This window comes from Megalops cyprinoides, chromosome 2 (genome assembly GCF_013368585.1).
Source record: "Megalops cyprinoides isolate fMegCyp1 chromosome 2, fMegCyp1.pri, whole genome shotgun sequence".
Lineage (NCBI taxonomy): Eukaryota > Metazoa > Chordata > Actinopteri > Elopiformes > Megalopidae > Megalops > Megalops cyprinoides.
In genome coordinates, this window is record NC_050584.1 from 31,348,675 (window position 1) to 31,366,225 (window position 17,551).

The 17,551-nt window shown below is 41.6% G+C and overlaps 1 protein-coding gene across 1 annotated transcript in view; it reads left to right on the top strand.

The window, feature by feature from the left end:
- The window catches only part of btbd8 (BTB domain containing 8), a 34,672-nt gene that overhangs the window by 2,326 nt on the left and 14,795 nt on the right, over positions 1–17,551 (top strand). The window contains exons 2-8 of the mRNA XM_036521065.1: positions 1,414–1,590; positions 7,259–7,371; positions 7,673–7,793; positions 12,292–12,381; positions 13,657–13,737; positions 14,209–14,305; positions 16,648–16,736. Coding sequence (XP_036376958.1) covers positions 1,414–1,590; positions 7,259–7,371; positions 7,673–7,793; positions 12,292–12,381; positions 13,657–13,737; positions 14,209–14,305; positions 16,648–16,736 — 768 coding nt within the window. The remainder of the gene's footprint in view (positions 1–1,413; positions 1,591–7,258; positions 7,372–7,672; positions 7,794–12,291; positions 12,382–13,656; positions 13,738–14,208; positions 14,306–16,647; positions 16,737–17,551) is intronic.

A 17,551-nucleotide genomic window follows, 5' to 3' on the forward strand; every position in this document is an offset into this window, starting at 1 on the left:
TCAGAAATGTGTTGCCTTTTCTTTTGACTTTGATGGGTTAGGCAACCATGCATTGGGGGTTACCTTGTGTAAATGTAAGTAGGAAAAAAATGATTTAATAGGTTTTCATTTCAGGCATCAAGGCAATAAAAATTAGAAATTTTGAAAGGGTGTAGACTTTCTAGATCTACTGTATGTGTAATAGTGTTCACACAAAAATCTTGTAGCTGGTATTTTATATTTGTGTTGCTTCTACAGAGGATCAGGTTTTGTTAAAGGCTATACAGTTCTGAGTTATATATATTTTGGTTGCCATAATAAACATCGCCTTTTTGTAACATGGAGACATTACAAATGTCTGTTTTAGGCAGATAATGTTTCTGGAGAGGTCAAGGGTCGTCAGTGACGTCTGTGACACCATCATTTGGCAAGCATGCTCAGCATTTAGGAAATACTCAGATCTGTAGCTGGGTTTAAGCTACATTTGTTTGTAATTGCACACAGTAGCCATACGGTATAAGGTATTTATATAGGTACATTATCATTAGATGTCTGCCTTTAAATTAGTATATTTGAGGGAACCAGGATCAAAAACATTTCGTACAATGTAAAAATGTGTAATGTAAGAGTGGACCTTGCCCAGCATTATCATGGTCAGTGATATTCATTCGTATTAACATGTATGCTCATCTGGTGCCGTATAAAGTGCCTTCACAGAAGCAGTGAGGAGTAAATGCACTTGCCCTCTTTTCCAAACAGCGGTATTGCTGGCATTCCAGTGGCAACAGTAAGTGAGCCTGCTGCTGTGCCACTCAGCCGCCACACAGCCGCTCTCAGTTGCTGCACTAAGAGACCTTAATTTCCTCCCAACCCAATTCCCTGTCACTACCACTGTTCGTAAGTGATGCAGAGGAGCTAAACTCAGTGCTGTTTGTTTGGCGGGGGGGGGGGTGTAAATTCTGGGTCACCCAGCTCAAGGCCTTTCACTCTCACAGGAGTGGTAGTGAAGTGAAGGAGAATGAGGGCAATATCTGTTCATGACTGCAACAGTGCATCAAATCAAAATCAAAAATGCTCCATTTGGTCATGTGACACGAGTATGGTACAAAGGAAGCTGGTTTGTTCAGTATCTCAACACCACTGGTGATGTGTTTACCTTAAAATACCTTCCCTTTGATTTCTGTCTAAAATGGAGACCTTGCTGCTCAGTGTGATGAGATGCTATATGAGGAGACTCCTGTTTAACATTGACCATTGCCTGACTTCACACATAAAAGGAAGAAAAGTCTTCCCAGGGCATCCATTTCTCTGTTCTATTTTTGTATGTTCTGTACTGAAGTGTACACACGTGGGTAGTATTGCAATATTCTCATTCATATCTACTGTTTAAATAATAATGACTTAACTTACTTTACACCACTTCTATCTTGACAGGCTACTCGCTGAGGAAATTGAAGCAGATGTTTCTCTCTGTGTTGGGTCCAACACATTCCGGGTGCACAGGGTGGTTCTGTTGGCCCGGGCACCATACCTTCTTGAAGGTGACTCTCTGGATCCAGGCACCATCCACCTAAAAAACTTTAAACCCTGGGAGCTGAAGGACCTTTTACAGTAAGCTTGTAGTTTGTTAGCAGATCCTCACTGTCTTTCTTGGCAGTTGCTGATCAGCATCCTGTGGCCTCACTAAATTCATTTTGCAGGGACTGAATTTAACTTTTGGGTACACCAGTCAGGGTTCCTGCTGGATCAAGTTATTTACTGAACAGTTGGATTTTTCCAAGCCAAAATAATTTATGTATAAAAAACACCACCATTGTACAGACATGCTGTGCAACACTGCAAGTGTTATTTGTTTCAATGTGTCAGGTAATAGCAAATTTAATTCAAAATTAGCCCTTCTATTTGAACAGCTTTATCAGACAACTTGGCATTAAACATTAAATTTAATAAAACCACAGATAAACAGGTGAGAGTATTGTGTATCAACTCTCCATGAGATCCTTGCATTATGACTGAAATTTATCTTCCTTGACTAACAGTACTTTTCATTCCTGTGAGTGCTCCACAGTTACATGCCATTGTTTCCATCTAATCTACAAGATTTAACTATTCCATTATTATCAGTTTTGATTACAACTCATTGAGAGATGTAAATCTGATTCTGATGCTGATTCTCGTAAATATTTTTACGTGGTAGTTTTGTCCTGGCAAGTTGGCAGTTAAAAATATCAGACATCAAGACACTGTAAAGAGATGACCAACACAAGATTTCACAACTGTCAAATGACAGCCATTGACTTCGTCTGTAGCTAAAAAAGGAATCAGAATGAAAGGAGTGTGCTTTTGGCCATATTTTCAGTGGTTCTTTGATATTTTATGCAAAAAACCACCCGTCAGAGTGGGTGATGGCCCAGCAAATTTAACCCGCCAGAGAGAACATTTACCAGTTTGTGGGCTGGTGGGTGTTAATTTTGGATCCCGTATTGTATTAAAGCAAATTCGCAATTCACATTTAACATACTGTAGCGAAGGGCGAGAGCAGTCACCTCACCTGGTTTTGAACCCAGGTCTACAGGGTACCAACCATGCCACTTTGACCGCGACGCCAAAGAGCCAGGCTTGTTGGTATAGCAGTCAGACCGCATACTCAACTGTAGTGACGGCACTCCATCACACTGCCCTCCCCTTTGGGAAGCGTGCCCATGCAAGCCAGGCTCTTTGGCGTTGCGGTCAAAGTGCCAAGTTGGTACCCCGTAGACCCGGATTCAAGGCCGGGTGGGGTGACTGCTCTCGCCCTTCGCTACAAATGGTGTTAGCAGTGGGATGGCTTGCCGCGAGGCCATCGGAGGTGTGCCCGGTGTGTGAGCCATATGAGGGACCCCCAGGTTCAGTTGACCCCGGTGTGTGAGGGACCCCAGAGATGGGTGAAGCACGGTGTGAGGGACCCCAGAGATGGGTGAAGTACTGGTGAGTGGGACACCCTGGGATGGGAGAAGTACAGCAAGAGAATGCGTGAGGGATGCCATGGTGCGTGAAGCGCATGGGCACGCTTCCCGAAGGGGAGAGCAGTGTGACGGAGTGCCGTCACTACGGTTGAGTATGCGCTCTGACTGCCATACCAACGAGCCTGGCTCTTTGGCATCGTGGTCAAAGTGGCATGGTTGGTACCCCGTAGACCCGGGCTCGAGGCCAGGTGGGGTGACTGCTCTCACCCTTCGCTACACATACAATATGTATGCGATAAAATGCTACATTTTATGTCTATGTATTAAAACTGAATGAAATTTGAGAGATTAAATGTAGTTAACAGTTTTATCTGTAAGGGATGATATATCTGTAATTGTGGACTATAAGGTAATAGATGATTAATTTAATAGTTAACTTTAAGTCTTTCAGTAACAAATCAGATCAGATAGGGCCCCATCTGACTGCATTGCTTTTCTGTGTATGTGATTGATTGTGTGTGTGTGTGTGTGTGTGAGAGAGAGAGAGAGAGAGAGAGAGAGACTATATTTTCTCTGTATAATATGTGTACGTGAGTGTGTGTGTGCACATGTGCGTGTGTGTGTGTATGTCAGTGTGGAAATATATAGCATAAACATATATGTTGTGTGTGTTCATGTGTATGACAGAGACTCTTGTTTGTCCCTGTGTACTGCTCTATGTGTGTTTAAGTGTAGGCCGGTCTGCTGTGTGCATCTAGATGGTGGGCCCAGCTCTCCTCTGACACAGAGTGCTATACATCAGCAGTTTCCTCTGCCTTCTGTTGGAACAGGGGCCAGAACCTTTTTTAATTTGCTGTTACTTGATTTGACTTTATCGCTTTGCTCTCAAATTTATATGCTCCTTCACACTCCTGAATAGAATGTTCATGGCAATTACTGGCTTTTCACCAAGACAGTGTTGCTGTGGGAGCAATTGGAAATCTCTGAGGGTTTGTTATAAACTGATAATTTTAAATGTCCCCTAGGTGTTTTCATCTTTGAACTCATGACCAAAGAAAATACTGTGTTTTTAAGGTAAGATTTAAGATAGATCTTGTATACTGTTTTATGGACAGGCATATTCTTTGAAAAAAATCTCCATTTGTGATCACTAGTCCTGCTTGAAACACAGAAGCAGTACTGCTTGTTTGCTGGCAGGGGGTGCTAACGTGACTTCTTTAGCAAAGAGCAATAGGAGGGATGTATCTTGTTGAGTCTTGAGAGCTGCACAGTATGAAGGAAATGATTAAGTAATTCTTCCATACTACAGCACTGTGCTTATTAAGCAGTATCATGCCTCCCCTGGTTATTTTTGAACTAGCTGCAGGCAAACCTTTCAGGAGTGCGAATCAGAATTTAAATGTGGAAGAACAGGTTGAATGGATCCAGGGGGTGAGGCAGATGTCCAGTGGCACCATGGGATGTTCCCTTCTTAAAGAGAAGGAGGTGCACAAACAGCATAATGAAAAAAGTCCAGTCTGTCTCATCTGATGTAGTTATCTACATGAAAAAAATCAAAGCTGAATTGATAGCATATTTGGGTCTCTGTACCACAACATTAAAGAATGAATTTGATCATTATCTGCAAGCATTGTTGACTGTGATGAAGATGGAAAAATAGCTCCCTAGCCTAGGCCAATTTGCTGTGAAAAAAGAAACAACCTGAGTCTAAGGATTCTGTCTGCACATTGCTGTTAAAAGCTCATTTCTCCTCAGCGTAATGGAGCACATAAGTGGGCCCCGTTGATTGTGATGTCTGGCATGTGCTGTAGCCTCCAGCAGTGTATGTAGGGGAGATGCAAAGTGCTCAGTAAAAATCTGCTGACTAGCGCACGAGACGGTACAAGGTGTAGATACGGAAAATTTGGTGGTGGAGGTGATGCTGGATGTGGCCACGAGGCAGAGGCTTCTCCACATCGTCTTCCTGACACCATCTGTTCCCAAACACCGGCTGGAACACACTGAGTGAAGCTCTCATGCTCCTGACCTGTCTTGGGGTAAATGTGTGGAGATGTGTGATCAGCCTTTAATCAGTTGCACCACAGTCATTATTTTGTGCTGTAAATGGCTTGTTCACACACTGCTGATATACCTCCACCACAATTTCAGTGTTCTCATGAACACTTCTGTGACACTTTAAGCTCAATTTCCTCCTAGCTGCTAGAGCTGCTAGCTTTTGATAATGTGTGTTTTGGTGTGTCAGTAAAAGCTCCTCCCCATGTGAATGTGCATTTAACATTGTGCTTATGTACGTGTGTGTGTGTGTGTGTGTGTGTGTGTGTGAGAGAGAGAGAGAGACAAACTGAGCGCTGCACAGGATAGAGATGAGAAGATTTTCACCTGGATATCATTGTGTTGTCTTGTAGTCTGATTAGCAGTAGAATGTTGGGAGTTAAAATGTTAAAATGTGTAATTTTACAGTGTTTTGAGAGAATCCCTTCAAAACTGTTTGTATTTTTGTGTGACTTTGTGGCAAGTACAATATATTTCTTGCTTGAAAGGACCTGAAGGCTTCTCACACAAGTGACAGAGCCAAAAGGAAATGTATTTTTATAGCTTTTAAACTGTTTTTAAATGCATTTTATGTCCCTTGCTCATGGAGGTCATTTACTGTTGGCTTTACCTACCGTTAGCTACCCACCTGTAGTTTGACTGAGCATGGGAGAATTTGATCTGACAATTTTATAGATTCCAAGATGAAATAATAAAATAATGAATTCCTGCATTCTTCAGAGCATGGGGTGAACTGGATTTCCTGGATGTTTTACTGCCGAGCAATTTTCTATACACAGTTTCAGGCTGGGAAATGTACATTATCAATGAATTATCTGTTATTTTATGCAGCACTCTCAGGCTCCCATTCTGAAATATTTATGAGAAAGTAAAATGCCAGATTTTCCTTATTTTTTGTTAATTATCAAGTAATTTAATAATGTTTGAAGCAATAGATTAGTGATGCAATCATAAAATATATTCCATCCTATCCCTATCAATAATATCCCATATTAGGTTATAATTTGATCAGGCTTAAAAGTTTTTTTAAGCCTATTCCAGCATATGAGAATTTGAAACTGGTAATACAGGACAGAAGCACATCCTGTCTGCCAGGTGGGTCTGCTAACAGCTAAGATCTTTGCCTCAGCTGTCCTCTGGACTTGGACGTACACTGAGGTCACTGCATACTGAAATGGGCTGTACTGAAGAAGCAGAATCACTCAGCCACATGGCACCAGCTCCTGCTCTCTGTGTTTGCTACCTTATACAAGGTAAGCCAGATTTGGGATTTTTGGATCCTTTAGATGCCACCATTTCAATTAGCTGTTATTATCAGTCTCTGGCTAACACAGTGGCATAACACAGAGCGCACAAGAGCATAGTAAAGCACATGCAACAGTCTAAAGACAATCCACACTCATATGAAAGGATTTGAAAATTGCAGTATACCACAGAGCATGTGTGTTTGAGTTTGTCAGCCTGAGTTATATTCTGAAAAAAGCTAAATTAAAAATACCAAGCTAGCTAACTGAAGTGATGGTCTTGTCAGACATCAATAAGCAATTACTGTATCTAAAGAATGCACTTTAAGCAAGAGCAAGCGGCACAGAAAATGTGTCTGAAATTATGTTTGACAGAAGACAAAATAAATATGCCTAATGAGACCCTGGGGACAAGGCATGTCGTAAAGAAAAAAATGTGAAATGTCAGTAGTGATACGAGGGACCGGTCAGAGGGTTTTTTTAGGTGATAGCTGATAGCTCCTATTTTACTTTATTTACTTGCAGTTTAGCTCACAGTGGATGCAAGATGTGAAAGTAGCCTATTTGTTTTGTAAGCTGCACTTACATGCTACATGATGGCAGTGTTTTTTTATGTTAATTGCTGCATATTGGTTTTACTGATACAATTACAGGAAGCAGAACAACTAAAATAAGATGTTAATAAGATGCAAATAGGATGGCTAAGTGAAATGTCAGTCCTGCATGTTAAACATGTAATAAAAATACAATGCATAATAGTTAAAGAGCAGATCATTTTTTGGTAAATCACATTGTGTAAAAACACATAGTGTTCTGTTCTGTTTTCACTAGTGACATTCTGTTTTGGCTGTTGGTGATAAAATGAAATGCTTTCAAGTAAAGGACAGCAGTCTTTCCCAGTGTGTGAGTTACATGCAGGTAGTATATCGAGTTGTATATCCAGCTGAATGGCTGCAGCCCTCCAATTTTGATGATGTCACTGACATTTTAAAAGCCAAAACTGATACCAGTATCTCTATCATGTCCTTGTGTCCACAGGCGGGTGTACACAGCAGACCAGCGGATGGGCCAGACACAGGATCCCCTGGAAGGACATTCAGGGGCCTCCAGGGGGGGTGAAGGCGCACAATCCTCAATGGCCAGCAACTCAGGTGAGCAAGATACTGTCTTATGGCCCTTCTAGAGACTTGGTTCATCAGGGGTTTCACTTGTCCAGGTTCTGTTGCCTAAGCTGCTTACACCATTATCAGGTTGGCTATACTGTCCTACCACTTCTTTACTCACAACTACACTTCTCAGAAAATGGACAGGGCCTCAAGAATAAACCTGCTCCCATACTTGCACTAGTGACCCTCTGCTCTCTCTCCACCATGCAGATCTATAACAGGCATCCTTATTGTGAAAGTAGAGTTGGTACTGTGCTCGATCACATTCTCTGTCCCTCCCTGCCAGCAGACCCTGTGGTTCTGGAACCGGCCTCTGGGCTGGGAGCAGATCTGTTGGAGCTGTACCAGGCGGGCCACTCTTCTGATATCAGTATTCAAGTTGGGGATCGGGTCTTCCCAGCCCACAGGTATGGTGGTTTAAGCTGTCTGCCCTGTCCCAGCCATCTCCCCCTGCATCTTAGATCTACTGCTCCATTATTGCTAACATGTATGCTGTCAATCTGCATACAGAATCCTAGCCTCACTCAAATAGTACAACTGGACCTGAGTGTAAAACCATCAATGTGCATCAGTCGTGAGGTTGTGCAGATGGTACCAGGTGTTGCCTGGTAACTCTGCAGTCTGCATTGGGGGGCCATAGACTGCCAGTCATCAGATGTGGCAGGTAACTAAGTCAAACTGCAATCAATAAGGTAAGAGGTTTCTGTTCATGCTGAAGAGCAAGTAATGTTCGCTTCAGTTCTTATTAGATAAATGACTTTAGGTGAGTAAGTGACTTATGAGTTTCCCATTGTTCTTTGCCACAAAGACAGTTCTGAAATAGATTTCAGTCATCTGATATTAGTATGACATTTCAGGCTAGTATGCCATGTTGGACCCTGTGCTGAGGAGGGCTTATGTATCGGAACTAGGGGTAAGGCCTGGTTGCACTGTTGATGTGTGAATGATGCTACTTTAAGGGAATGCTCATTGTAAGCACCTCTGCTAAGCTCTTGAACATGATTCATTGTCACCAGACTCCACAGAGCAAATGATCAACCGACAAATACAATGGAGAACAGAGTTGAGTAGCGTTAGTCTATGCCTCAGCAGTCAGAATAAGCTCTGATCAAATGGTCCATTCAGCCTCAAACAGATTCCAAATAGACTGGAGGGAATATCAGATAGTGGAAAATGCTTCCTGTGCAATACATTATCCAAAACTTTAGTTATTCTGGCTGTATATGTGGCTAAATAATTTTACATGTAGCTATTTATTTTCAAGTAGGCGTTCATGTGCCAGTGTACCAACAATATCCACTGAAAAACAGACAATGATATTTTCAGTATTTCTGGTTAATTTTTCTCCATGACAGAAGGCAGTTTGTTTTTCATGTGAACAAATACTCTACAGGCACCCGTGTGAATCAGCAGCATTGTGCTGTTCATTGTGTGTGGGCCAGCATCTGATTAGTAATAGGTGGCTACACCAACAGTTCGGCCCGTGTCTGACATTTCATGTTTAACTGGTTGCTATAAATGTGTAAATGTGATGTGCTGAACAGAGACATGCGCACAAAATAAAGAGCAAATATATCCCAAAGAGGAAGCACAATGAGTCAAATTTCTTATCAGTCCATCAGAGAAAATTAAACAACATTGTACTCTGTGTGAGATGGGAGCCACTAGCAGTTTCCTTCATTGAAGATTGCATTTGTACCACCTGCTCTGAAGAAAAATGTATGAGTCATTTTCATCAGACTGATTAAACTTGAGGACACACAGAAAAACGTGGGTATAGTTGTATTTATGATCATGTAACCTGAAGTGAAAGAAAGGTTTCACTGAATAGAATGAATGTATGAAAAGGATTCTCTGATAAACCTTCCAGTAAATATTCCTAGTTATCATTTTCTTAGTATCATGCATGTCCAATGAAACCTGTTTGCTTGACGTATGGCTTCATTTGCTTCAAGATGACAGTAAAGTAGGCCTACACAGTCTCTAAAACTGGAACTGTTTTGTCGAGAACCTGGCTGTCAGTTTCTTTCATGTCAGCTTATTTGTGTTCTAAAAGCAATGCAGTTTTATGGGTTTCACCAGTCTGTTTCCACAGAAAGAGATTTTAAACCATAAAAATATTTTAAAACATTCTTTTACATAATCCATATTACATAATTCATTTAAAGGTACATTTTGATAAACTTTGTCAAAGATCTTATTGCTTGAACATTATGGTGGTCCTGATGTTAGTGCAAATAATGTATTAAGAATAACAGTGACCATATCAAACACTGGGTACTGACTGCTTGTGCAGTTGTCATTCAGCAGTACAGTGTGGATTATAATTCTGTATGATCGTGCCCATAGGGGCACACCTGAATATGTAACAACTTTGCTAATTGAAGTCTAACCCTGGGATACAAGCCATCTGAGCCCAAACGCAGCCTCTTTATTTAATCTTTTGATGACTGGATCAGGGAATGGATTGCCTTGGGGGTCCTGTGCTTCATACCCAACAGAAGTGCAAATCAGCTGCTGGGGCTGCACAATTAGCAGCCGGGAGAGATGAGACATCAGACGCGTTGATCTCACCCAGCCCCCTCTTCAGAAGTGACACCGCTGAAACATCAGACAGAGAGAGTTCAGAGCTCCCTCTTCACAGGGGCCCATACTGTGTCCAGCAGCACCCTAGATGTGTCACTTGATCAGTGTCACAGATTATTCAACACGTATAGTCTGTATGAATCAATGGTTATGGCTGCAGCCACCAGCATGCCATTCATGTGAGACAGCAACAAAGTCATTCCATAACAACGTAGGTGAGCAAGCTACACATTCTGCCCACTCCACCCCCCACCCCCACCTCTCTGTAATGATTAAAGATGCAGTCTGTCTAGGCATTAATTATTTGCTTCAGCAGCCATCTGTTGTACATTTTAACTATAGCACGCCCCTCAAATCACAGAGGCTAAGGACTGTGTCCTTCCATTATGTGTATGGTGTGTTTAAAAATAAAAATGGGGGTGTAACTGAACTGAGCTCCGGCTCATGTGAAACATTCTTTTTATGGTAGCAGTTGTAGAATGTCTTGACTTTTCTCTTTGTTCTTGGAGTACGTGGTAGCTGTGATAGTCTTGCTTTTAAAAAAAATCACGTTGAAATTAACATGTCACACCTGTCATGTCTGACCCTTCTCAGCTTTCCATTTGTACATAACTAGCCATATAATTGTCTACGTAATTAGGTACAAGCTGGTTGCAGTGCCATCTATATTTATTTGTACCATTAAATGGAAACAAAATGTGATCTAACAGAAAATATGCATGCGTTGGAATTTTTTTGTGCTTACATTTTTAATGCAAAACTTTGATCCAAAATATTGAAGACATGATGCACAAGAAATCAATGACAGTGCACAAAAGAAGTGTTTTTTCAATCCCCAGACTTCAGTCCAATGTAACATTTATGGTTTGGCCTCAAGAAACGGTTAACAAACAAACAGATTTGAAGGACCTAGAGCAATTTTGCCTGAAGGAATGTTCATATACTCCTACACCCTCCCACAATGTACCAGAATCTTATAAAAAACTACATGAAGCGTGGCAGTGAAATCCATGCCAGAGGGAGATCTACTCCTAGGATGTGAATAAATGTGGCTGTCATTTTTTCTGGAGTAAAGATTAAGTGTGAACAATGTGACTTTACTTTGTGGTATTAAGATGAAGAATAAAGTGTAACATTTAAAAAGAAAATTAAGCAGAAAAAATGTACAATATTTTATGTTAAATTTTGTTTTTGTACCTGTTCAATCAGGGATATGGAAAATGTGCAAGGTATTGTATTGTCTGGTTGATTTCTCTAGCAACAGTCTTAAGTCAGGTCAAATGATGCTAACCAGATGTTCCAGTGTTAACTGGTTGTTGTGTAGTTACGTCTTTTAAATGCGTATGTATGAACTACATTTCAGAGTAGTCTTCTCCTCTTTAAGATCTGAAGATATGCCAGCATTGAAAATGAGCATGCGTAATTAAATTTTTTTTACAATTTTTTTTTTCTAATGTTCAACAATATTGTACAAAAATCAATGATGTAATAATTTGGAAACATTGAATATGAACTGAATGGAATTTGCACTGCATGCGTTGTATCTGTATGATAATCTCAAGAGATTTTTTTGCTTCTGTTCTGTCTGTTGGGACTCCCTGATTTTCATGCAGTGCCAGTCCTCTCTTCCTTCTCCATTTCAAAAAGCTGTTCTTCTGGGACCGTCCAAATTTAAATATCCCTTAATAAACATGCAAGTACGCTAAAGTGTAAGTTCTTTTGAGGACCTGCTAGGAATAACATTCAGAACACTTGGTGATGGAATGAAGAGGATTATTTTTATGGTCTGGGAAATGAAATGCACAGAGAAGGACAGGGGTTTACAAAGGCACTGTCACAGTGTGGCATTTGCGTAGGGTCTGGACAGGGTCATTGTTTCACATTATATTCAACTTTCTTATCTCTGCATTTCCTTTGTCTGACACCCAGTCTATCCCTGCCAGCCAGCTGTAAAGACATCTCTAATCCTACAGATGCATATCAGTGGGTTTATTAAGTATATGAGCAAGTGTGCTATAGTGCATTAATGTGTTCTCTCGGTAATCTCACTGGTGTCAATAGAAGACCCAGAGCAGTGCTGGATAAGGCCAGATCAGGGATGCAGCAGCTGTTTGATTTTATTCAGCCGTTTAACTCCCACTCCAAGAAAAACTCATTAACAGACACATGGGGCAGATTGAGTCCAGGAGAACCCTTTTAGCCTGAAAGGGCAATGTAATGCACAGGAATGGTGTGATTAACTGACAGTCCTGTGTGTGTGTGTGTGCGTGTGTGTGCGTGTGTGTGTGTGTGTATGCTTCCGTTTGTCTTTTTTCCTAGATCCATCCTGTGTGCGCGTTCTCAGTACTTCAGTGCCATGCTGAGTGGGAGCTGGCTGGAGAGCTCCAGGCCGTGCATCACTCTACACGGGTAGGTCCTGTTCTGGCAGTCATTCCACAGGGCCGTATCTCCATAGGCCTCAAATACTAAAGTACATTATTGATTCGTACTTTGTTTTAATAAGTCATGACTCAAGCAGGGCTGTCTCAGTGTAAGATTTCAGTTGCCATTGGCATGAGGCTTTTCATACCAGTGGGCATGTTCAGTGCCTAGACAAATCTTGGCTTATTCACTTACTGTATCGTAACTAACAGAAGGCTCATCTGCTGTACAGTCATTGGTCAAGGATATTTTTGCATACTCCATCATCTTTATTTATGGTGTACAGTGTGTTTTCAACCATAGTGAACCTTTCAACCCCTTTCAACCTTTCTGCCTCATAACCTGAAACTTGCACTTGTGAGGTCATTCTCCCTAGAAAATTTACAATCCACCCTGTGTTTTTCTTTGTTTTTAATTCAACATCAGCAAAGCACATTAGCTTTCACACTGCTAGTTTGTGGGAGCAAGGGATTTCAGTGAGCAATTTCTCCTTTAAGCACTCAAGTGCAAGTGGTAGTCTGTGAAAGAATGCATCCAACTGTGCTCTACCAACAGCGCTCCCCCATGGCTGCCGTACTAGTCCGACACCTAGCAGCTCTGCTCTTTATGACACCAGATAACATGTCATTGTGCGTGGGTGCTGCTGATCTTGACAGGACGTGAGCAACGGGCTGGCATGCACTGTCACCAGTGAAGAGATGTGTGCTGATGGGCTGGCAGGTCTGTGAAAGCCCCCAAGGGCCATTGCTTCAGAGGGCCACTGCACTGCCAATACCTTCAGCGACACTGTCAGCGACAGCTCAGCAGCAGGCCCTGGGGAGCTCACTCCCATAGACTTGCATTGCTGTTGTCATTATTGTGGTGATAGTGGGCTGCTCCTTTTATTACTATGTGCTCAGTTAAGATTCTGTCAGTTGTGCTGAACCAGCTACAAGGCCTTCTCCCTACTTACTCTTGTAGTAATTACCCACCTCAGTAAGAGGAGCGGTAAATTTTACCATTGTACCATTGTGTTTCATTTGAATATGGAAAAAATGAACAGGGCCTTTTTTACCATTCAGAGATTCTGTTGTGTTCATATTTATTTTAATTATTACAGCCCTTGTTGACCATTACCCAAGCAGTCCTGAGAAAGGAACTTCTCACCCTTGTAGAACAGTTTGAGGCTACTGCAGTATGCAGTCAGAGTCTTGGTCACCAGCAGCATTTGCTAGCAGAAGCAGTTTGTTCAGAGAAGTAATGGAGTGTCTGTGCTGTTTTCAGCCTGTGCCCTGAAGAGATGGAGATCCTCCTGCACTTCATGTATGGAGCCATTGTGGACCTTCCTCCAGGAGCCAATCTCTGGTACTATATGTTGCAGTCCTCCATCCTCAGACCCGCTAAGACCTGGGAGCCCTAGGCTTAAAACTCCCCATAGGAGGTGTGCCACCCCATATCCTCCGGAGGAATATTGGCAGTTTCCTTAGATAATGATACACAAACACAATGAGATCACAGCCTGTATGAGAGAACATTGCCTGTTCATTAGCTTTGCAGAGAAAGCCTTTAAAGAGCACTGAATCTGTATGGATTGTGTACATTGCTTCCATTATTCTTTCATAGAGAGATTATTGTTTTTTTGAAAGGAAGTCTGTGTTTCCAAAGCTGTAGTAAACCGCTACATAAAAAGACTGTCAGTGAGCAGTACAAAAAAGGCAAGTCAAGTGTGTTTATGAATCGTGGTTGTTATAAAGAGCTCTTTGGTCTCGGTCAACCTCATTAGCCTGGTTACGCTGGTTGACCACAACTGACCCAGCGGTGGCACCTCTCTTCCAGCCAGGTGGTCTGTGCAGCAGACATGTTGGGCTTGGACGGCCTGAAGGACGTGGTAGAGGTGGTGCTGACCCGAAACTACTGCCGCTTTTTCCCCAAGGTGAGCCGTTGTCTCTGCTGTGGGCTGTTTACCCCATAGCTGCTGGGAGTGCTGCAGTGCAATTTCCATTTCTTCCTTCCTTTAATGGTTCCAGGTATCTAGTATCCAAATCTTGCTCACATTCAGTGAATGTCACCTAGAGTCAGGTAGGTGTGTATGTGGAAACATGGCTGGTAATGTTAGGCCACTGCATTCTGAATTCTCCCAGCTCCTGTTACTGTAAGAGTGCATGTGTAGTAGGGATGGTAAGATTCACCGATTTGCATCGGTGCACCGGCATAAAAATTCACGATGCAATTTCCCTGATTAAAAAAGTGTGCACCGGATACAATTTGGGCTGAACTGGGAATGCATCGTTTCTAACATCTTTGCATCAGTAAAATCTAATTTATTTATATATACTTAATAGTAAAGGCCCTATGCCTTTATTATTTAGAAATGTGAGAAAAAAATTTATAGGTTTAGATCTCTAAACTGTTTCTCAAGTGCGCTCTCTCATCTCCACTGCTCTCAGTGGCCAATTCTCGTCAAGTCTCTCAGCCAAGTCTTGCACGAGTTAGAAGCGTGTCCGGGCGAGTCACAGATTGTCATGAAGGAGGAAGAGCTACACGTTCCACCGAATTGCTACAAATCAAATGTTTGGCGACACTTCGGATTTTTCAGGAGAGACGGACAATTTGAGGAAGCACTCAAATTACACAGGAAGCACTGTCTGCTTAAGAAGAACCAAAGAAATAAAATCAAACTATCTGTACCATATTGAATTGCATAGCATCATATTCTTTTGCATCGCATCGTATCGCGTTGAATCACGTTGTGTTGAATCAAATCGTGTCAAATTGCACTGCATCGCAATAGGAGAGACTCATCGTATCGCAGTAGTAGTTGCTTCATGAATCTTTAGTGTATCAGATCGTTGGCAATGCATCAAGATGTGTATCGCACCAGCCTCAGTGATGGAGATGCACATCCCTAGAATGTAGATTATAATTAGGTAGCCAGGGACGGCAGTTGGAGGCATTTACTGGAAGGATACCTCTGGCACTCCTGGCAAACTGGCAAAGACTACATATCAACTACACGAGTGAACATGTACAAAAACACAGATAACTCTTTAGATTAAACTGAAGATTAAGAATTATAGACCTGAACTGGGAAGGTGATTGCAGATTGAATGTCAATGACCTCAGAAACCAAAAAGGCCCTTTCAGCAGTGGCATGGCAGTAAGTATGATGTGTTGGATTGTACTTTGGAATGGTGTAATTAATCATATGAATTTCTTTTTATTTCACTTTCACCTATTTAAGTCCCTGAGGTGACACCAGCCTGGTAGTAAAACTTTCCCTGTCTTGTTTTCATTGAGCCAATTCTATATTGCAGTGCAACTGGCTTCTTGATTTTGCATATGATGGATGTGCCATTCATATGACACAGGTCTTCCTTGAATGTCATTCCTAAATGTCCCGATGGTCTATGGCACTGTGGGAAGCAAGCAACATGACCCAGCATTATGTGGGATCAGATGGGCAATCAAGGCGCATGTCAGAAATGTTACTACAGTCTCCTCTGTTTCCTGTTTTTACTCCCTGCCTCCCTCTCAGCATGAGGAGAGGTGTGCTTTGTGAGCAGAGTTCCCATGGTGTAGTAATGCAGAGTTTCTCTGCTTCCATGGGATGCTCCAAGTCGTTGTTTAGGTACCAGTGGAACCCTTCAGAGTAGTAGTTTTATCTAGGGAAAACACCCATGAGAGCATATTCTGTGGAAATGGCTCCACAAATCAGAGGAGGGAAGGTTTGATCAAATTTATGTTGTTGCTACTGAGAATGCCACCCTCCTAAAGCAACATCTGTGTTCATATCTGTGTTTGCTCTACAACCTGTCGTCTTCTGGCACCATACAGATCCTCCAGAGACACATAGTTCTTGGTGTTTTTTCCCCTTGAAATTACAAATCTAAATAGTGCAACAGCTAAAACAGCTCCTCAGCGCCGCTGTACATCTTCAGATGTATCCTACTTTTTGTATTAGTTCAGTAGGATATGCCTGAAACTGTAGGCCAAAAATATGCTGGACTTTTCTGAGAATTTTGTGCCAGCAGGTAGAAAGGAATTTCAAATTGCACAGTGTAGATGCATGATGTAACCACATACACATCAAAAAAGTCATATTCATGTAGCCATGAGAGGTTGGTCAATTGTTCCAACGACCTCTGTAATATGAAGTAATACAGAAACCACATGAGGTAGCACGGTTATGATGAGTAAACTGAATGCATTGTTAAACAGGAAAAGGCAGACTGAATGAATAGTTCAACTGATCAAAGCATAGCTTTGCCTCCACAGCAGGTGGATGGGGTCCAGAAGTCAATTCTTGAGTGCCTTTCTATCTCCCATTCGGTAGGACTTAAGCACCTCTACAGTTTATGTATAAGGTGAGTGTGGAGTTCTTTATTGTATGTCATGTCATGCACAAATTAATGGTTGTGTTACTGGTCAGCAGAAACTGTAAACAGATTTTCTGAAACCATAGCCCTAAGGAGCAGGGCTAGTTACTGAAAAGTTGATGGTTTGATTTCCCACTGGGGCACTGCCAGTGTACCCTTGGGCAAGGTACTTAATCCAAGATTGTCTCAGCTAATACCCAGCTGTGTAAGTGGTTAAAATTTAAAAGTTGTCTTTGGCTTGGTTTGCCATGAAATGTCTGTCCAAAAGGCAGTTCATTTGAATTAATTGAGTTAATGTACAAAAATGTAGCTCAGGAAACAGTCAAAAAATAACCTTGACCTTGTTCAAGGTAGAACCTGGTCATTTATTGTAAATGAGCCCTGTATGAATTATGTTCAACAATAAATGCAAGAAATATTAACACAGGAACTAGAAAGGTTTTATGTACTTTGTAATTAGCAAGCAGAGACTTTAAAATACATTTGTTTTAATGTAACTGCTCTTATGACAATCAGATATAATCCAAATGTTTTACTGTGTTATTGTTATTATCAGCTACTTAGTACTCTTAGCACAGTTAAGATGCTGGTCTCAGCTGTTGGATACCATTGATTAACTAATCTTTCTGGTGTTGGGATGCACATTGTCTCTTTCTGTATATAGCTGTAACACTGTAAAATGAAGGTAATTGTTATGTCATTCTTGGTCTTCCATTAATCCCCTCACTGATTGGCCACAGCTTTGCATCATTTTCTCCCTTAATTGAACACCATCCTGGGCCATGTCCTTCTCTGCTTTCACT